This window comes from Penicillium diatomitis, assembly GCF_028827545.1.
Source record: "Penicillium diatomitis strain IBT 30728 chromosome Unknown utg000004l_segment0_segment0, whole genome shotgun sequence".
NCBI classification, from domain to species: Eukaryota; Fungi; Ascomycota; class Eurotiomycetes; order Eurotiales; family Aspergillaceae; genus Penicillium; species Penicillium diatomitis.
Genome location: NW_026623176.1, coordinates 3158363 through 3164651, shown reverse-complemented (window position 1 = coordinate 3164651; position 6289 = coordinate 3158363). Strand labels below are relative to the sequence as shown.

Below are 6289 nucleotides of genomic sequence, written 5' to 3'. Positions count from 1 at the left end.
GGGTATCTCATATAGACATACAAACCCAAAGCCAACGATCCATGAAGCCGCAGGTCAATGATGAAGAGTATCTTGCTGTATCCGGACTACCTTGTCGACTTTATACCCCGCGTCTCCAGTTTGTCCCGCGGTTGCTACCCAGATCCTGGATAGCTCTTTTCTAGGGCGACGATCACTCGAATAAACAATTTCAAATAGAGTACGGCCTCAGCCGCGCAGCCGAGCGCAAGATTCTGGTCACGCGAAGTATAGGCCCAAGGAGGGATGTGGCGCCCTATTTATCGGGAAATTCCTTGACACATCGATCGTCGAGACTCGAGAAGAGCGTTTAACACTTCAAACAGGATCGAATCAATTGATAGAGTCCAGGCATATTTCTCGGCATCGGAAGATTGTTATAACTTATGGGAAGAGTCCCTTTCCCGCAGCACCTCTTTGCAAGAACGCCGGGGAGATAAAGATGTTAAAATGAATTCATCAGATAGCCTACGAGAAAGCTGAGCCGATTCCTTTGTGTGTCAACAGATCCTCCAACTCTTTTCATGTCTATCTGTACAGTTCAAGATGACAATCTCTCAGACTTGGCAGAGATCCCTCATCATGGGCTTGGTCTATATTTTTCTTTCTCTCCCTGGTCCGAGTGCACCGTTCCTCGTTACGCGTAGTCTGGAAACGAAATATGTATGGTAGAAGCCGGAAAGAAAAATCGCCAGGTATATTTCTCAACGAATGGTGACGGGATTCCCCTGATTCGGGTCTCGTAGACGATTGTTTTTTTCCCATAGGTCAGACGGTGAAGGGTAAACGCCATAACAGAGGCACACATGTCAGGTGCTGTTGCACTGTCGTCTAATCAAAGTTTTTGGATAACTTATACGGGTGGTGTGAATGTAGCTGCTTGTCCACGTGCACTCCCATCACCGATTGCTAAACAACCATATATTTTCACGAGTGTCCGTACCTACGGGGCTTGTACGCGCGCCAAAACCTGCTACCGCCCAGTGTACTTTCGTGTCCAAAAGCTCAAGTCGAAAGCAGTTGGCAATCTAGTTAAAAATATCAACACCTGTCTGGACAACGCGATTCGATCCATCATATGCGATTAATGCTTGGACTACTACATCAATTGGATTGTATCTTTGAATGTTATTGTTGGCTCTTTCAACGAGCTGATTCAAGTCGGTAGTCGCTGGCCGGATCAGATCCACAAGTGGAACTTGTTTTCTCGCCTGATCCACTCATATATTGCACCAGGTGGATCTTCCCGTGCGCCGAGAGAATGGAAAGTCAATCATATTGTCTCAAGTCTTGTGCAAAGTTTTTCTGCCTCATATTGGCAAATATGATTCCGTCTTACAACAAGCAGGACAACTTGACCTACTGGAATAGTTGCTTCAATCGGCCGGCTGGCCCAATGGCAAGGCGCTTGACTACGAATCAAGAGATTGCAGGTTCGACCCCTGCGTCGGTCAATCTTTTTGCCCGTCTATCTGATGGTCGAATGCTATCTTTCCATCATTATCACCTCAGTAGGGCTATTTACTCTTCGTACTTCAAGCTGTATGTCTGTCTACACTCTACAGAACCCATGGGTAGATGAAGAAGGGGTCGTGTGGTATACAAATAATGTACATTGCATATAGGCATCATGTACTGTAGAGGGTAGATTGTAAAGTGTAGACTGTAGACAACTTCAAGACAAGCCCGTCCGATGTGGAATCTGATTCTACCGTCGTACATGTGACATGCGAACACTCCTCATCTCGGCTCAGAACAGAAATGGACTGCACCTTCGATGCTACAATGATAACTTGGAGCTGCATGTACCACAGTCTGGCAAGACAATTAGAGAGGTGAAAAGGTTCTTTTCCGTGACACGCACAAAGTACGGTCTATCTATATAATATTTACAAGCCCAAATATATCCAACAGGCACAATGACCCTGTGCTGTCTTCAAACGATAATGTGCCTTCACCTTCTTGCGCAATGGTCCTGCCAAGCAACAAGAATCATCGATGTTGATGAGTGAATTTGATGCTATGAATGGGGCATCTTGTCAGACTGACGGAATCCACAGGCCTTTTCCCGAAGAGCTTCGTTTCAAGAGCTCTTCTCCGCGGTGGATTCCAGGAGCTGACGTCCGTCCAGCCCAAAGCTCTTGACCGTACCGTCCTCCCAGAACTCCAAGTTCCCATCCGTATGCCCATGTGTAAGTGCCTGCCCCTTCTCATTAAGCAGGTCCTCCAGTGTTGTTCGTTTGTCGAAGAAGATGCCCAAGTGGTCACTCATGACATGGCGATTTGAACACGAAGGGCATTGAATCAAGACAGTGCCACGATGGTATCCCTGCTTGGACATACGATGAGACGAGCGCTCCCCACAAGGCTTGCAAGTGAAGACTATTTGATAGGCCTCTTCACTGCGGCGCCGCTCTTCGTTTCTCTTCTGACGATCGGCGTCGGTCTCCGTTCGGTCGCCGGGCTCCTCGGTCAAGGGAGCGGAAGTTGTGGACTTTTGGCGGATTGCAGTGATTGGCAGACTCTTGGACCATAGTGAGATTGAATGAGTAGGGGTCCGGCATGGTTTGAGGTGAGCGATTTGTGAAGACAACGATCGTTGGGAGGACCTCGTGGCTGCCGAGAATGTGTTTGTGAAATATTGTAGGCAGCGCAGAGGCCGCAAGCCGGCCGAGGCGAAGGGTCGCATTTCTCGAGAACTCGGTGGCAGGGATTTTCAAGTGGTCTGAATTGAGAGGCGCAGGGGTCTTGACTTGTTTGACTGAGTTATTGGAACAGATGGAACAGATGGAACAGATGAGAAATCTTAGATTTATCTAGCACGTCAATTAATGGAAGCCATTGGAACCGTCTTGACCCCAATGCGCCGCACCGCCTTCCCGACCGCCTCTCGCGGCCTTCGTCTGACGTACCGCGACGAGGGTAATGCCGAGACGCTTTAATGATGATCCGTAGTGATACTCCGCGGAATAGCGAAGTAGGTTTAATTGAATTAGAGGACAACACGCTCTCATTCTACGACTCTTGACTCCTTGAATCTCTCTTGGAGTCTTCCACACCATTCAATATGGCGTCCATGAGAGCCCGCAACAAGATCCGGGCTCCGCGACGGGTAAATTTCCCCTTGTGAATCTCTCATTTGGAAACATTGAACTGAGCATTTATTAAGAGTCACGCATCTACGCCAACAGAGGACTTTGACGCCATCTGGAAAATTCTGGCGTCTTCGCTGTCGGGTATACACACCAAAAATGCCTCGAGTCTATCATTCGAAGAGCTTTACCGAAATGCATACCGGATCGTGACGATGTCGCGGGGTCTGGAGCTCTATGAGCGGGTCAAAGCTCTGGAGAAGGACTGGCTGCACAACCATGTACGGAGTCAAGTCACAGATTCCATACTCCCAATTCTTCTTCGTGCAGAGAACGGGCCAGACCGAGGTATGCCTGTGCAAGAACAGTCTAACGAACGGCGTGCTGCGGCAGAGCGATTCCTCTCCGTCCTGAAAGAGACTTGGCAAGATCATCTAGTGTGTATGGGCATGATCACAGATGTTTTGATGTATATGGTGAGTCAGTTTGGGGGGGGAAAAATCAGCGCCTCTGTATTCCTAGCTGAGCTTTGACTAATATATAACAAAATCTTTCTAGGATCGAACAGTTTCCGGGGATCGCAGCAATCCGTCCATCTTTGTCGTTTCGATGGCACTCTTTCGTGACAATGTGCTTCGAGTGCCTGTACGCCCCGACTTGTCAATAACCGTTGAACACGTTCTTCACTCGACGATCCTCTTCCTGGTACAATTAGAACGAGACGGCCACATGATTGATCGACCGTTAATTCGTCATTGTGTGTCAATGTTGGAGGGTTTATACGAGACAGTGATGGAAGAGGAAACATCCAGGCTGTACATCACCACCTTTGAACCACTCTTCCTCAACGCGAGTCAGGACTTCTACCGGGCAGAAGGGGCTCAGTTGTTAGAGGAAGGGGATGCCACAACCTTCTGTCGCCAAGCTCTAAAGCGTATCGGCGAAGAGCAAGAACGATGCAATGTCACGCTGTCTGCCAGTACTGAACCTAAGATCAATCAGGTCATCGACAAGGAGCTGATCCTTCCCAATATTGGGGAAGTAGTGCGCATGGATGGAACTGGTGTTCGACACATGCTTGACCAGAAGCAGCTCGATAGTCTGCGAGACTTGTATACGCTCAATGCTAGAGTCGATGAGAAGAAGAGTGTCCTGACTCAAGAACTCAGCAATCGCATCATTGAATTAGGCCATGAGATCAATACTATGTCGTTGGCACCACCACCACCACCACCACCACCACCAGCAGCCTCAGGGCCCACTCAAAATGGGGACCAGGCAACCCCTGAAAACGGGAAACGCTCCAAGGATCCCAAGAAGGAGAAGAATGCAGAGAAAGAGAAAACTGTCAACACACAAACCGCGTCAGCCATCAAATGGGTTGACGAGATATTGGCTCTCAAGCGGCAAATCGACAACGTCTGGCTTCATTCGTTCAAGTCTGATCAGACTCTGCACAAGTCCATTGATGACAGCTTTGGGGAATTCATCAACAGAAATACGCGGAGCTCCGAATTCCTATCGCTCTTCTTCGACGAGAATCTCAAAAAGGGTATCAAGGGAAAGACGGAGGACGAGGTCGACACACTGTTGGACAACGGTATTTTGCTTCTCCGATACATCAAGGACAAGGATCTGTTTGAGACATATTACAAGAAGCACCTGGCTCGCCGGCTTCTGATGAAGAAATCTGCCAGCATGGACGCGGAACGGCAGATGATTTCAAAGATGAAGATGGAGGTCGGCAATCAATTCACCCAGCGAATCGAGTCTATGTTCAGGGACATGGCCATCTCACAGGACTTGACGACGAGCTACAAAAGACACATGTCTCAAACTAACGCTGCGGACGATGATCGTCCCGACCTTGAAGTTCATGTTCTCACAAGCACCATGTGGCCCATGGATGTCATGGGCAAGAACAAGAACAAAGCGGAGGCTCCTCCATGCGTCTATCCCCAACAGATCAAGACCCTGAAGGAGAGCTTCGAGAGATTCTACCTCGACAAGCACAGCGGTCGTCAATTGTCTTGGCAAGCAGCCATGGGGTCCGCCGACATTCGCGCCAAATTTGTGCGGAGCAATGGCAAGGTCCAACGTTACGAGCTCAACGTGTCCACGTACATGATGGTCATCCTACTTCTGTTCAACGAGATTGCAGATGGTGAGACTTTGACATTTACGCAGATCCAGGAACAGACCCAGATTCCTGAGAACGATCTGATTCGTAATCTGCAGTCTCTCGCAGTCGCACCCAAGACACGAGTCTTGAAGAAAGTGCCGATGAGCAAGGATGTCAAGCCGACGGATCGATTCTCGTTCAACCACGAGTTCCAGAGCCCGTTCGTCAAGGTGCGCATTGGGGTCGTCGCTGGCAATGCCAACAAAGTAGAGAGTCGGGGTCAACGCGAAGAGACCGAGAAAAAGCTGAACGAGGAACGCCGGCACATCATCGAGGCCGCCGTGGTCCGAATTATGAAGTATGTAGCTGCCTATCATCCTTTTCTACCCTCTTGATTTCATCTCGCCGATGAAGAGCTAAGCTGATTTAATCTTGCAAACAGACAACGCAAGCGCCTTACTCATCTGAACCTCATGAACGAGGTCCTTGCCCAATTGACCTCGCGCTTTGTCCCCGACGTGAAAATGGTCAAGCAACGTATCGACAGTCTGATTGACCGGGAGTACCTGGAGCGTCTAGGAGACGAGGCGTCAACATACGTCTACCTCGCATAAAGAGAATTTTATTCCAGCGTAAGCTTTCCCCAATGACGAGACAGTATTGATAGCTCTATTTTGCATGTTCAGCTGGCTTTTATGTTTGCTTCCTTTTTTTTCCTCCAACCCCTCTTTTGTTTTCACGGGCTTAGCGACTGGCGTTTCATTGGGTGGGGGGTTCAAGTCGCTTGTGGATTGGAAGTTGCAATTGGGGTGGTGCAGGTGCCTTGGGGCTCGTTTTTATCTGAATCAGGCCGAAGTAGCGGCCTTTTCGAAAGTAAAGGAGTGTTCCTCGCAAATGGAGTCCCGTCTGAGATCTTTTCAAGGTGTCAGAATTACGATTGCTCATGACTAGGTTTTGATGAAAGCATATCAACATTGCAACTTGCAAGTTTTGAATCACTCCAGCTTTAGGTCTACTAGCGTGGAAGATTCCTGTCACGAGTCTCTCGCCATGTAAC

General features: G+C 48.8%; 2 protein-coding genes across 2 annotated transcripts; one reads left to right on the top strand and one right to left on the bottom strand.

Annotated features, from left to right (window-relative positions):
- Nucleotides 1-2101: 2101 nt before the first annotated feature.
- N7539_004337 (DNL-type zinc finger protein) lies at nt 2102-2707 on the bottom strand (the record flags this gene model as incomplete). Its single annotated transcript, XM_056933939.1, has 1 exon — nt 2102-2707. The coding sequence occupies one exon, from the start codon at nt 2705-2707 to the stop codon at nt 2102-2104; it is 606 nt and encodes a 201-aa protein (XP_056791480.1).
- Nucleotides 2708-3085: 378 nt separating this feature from the next.
- N7539_004336 (cullin family protein) lies at nt 3086-5846 on the top strand (the record flags this gene model as incomplete). Its single annotated transcript, XM_056933938.1, has 4 exons — nt 3086-3130; nt 3188-3586; nt 3669-5590; nt 5675-5846. The coding sequence occupies 4 exons, from the start codon at nt 3086-3088 to the stop codon at nt 5844-5846; spliced, it is 2538 nt and encodes an 845-aa protein (XP_056791479.1).
- Between the last annotated feature and the right edge of the window lie 443 nt (nt 5847-6289).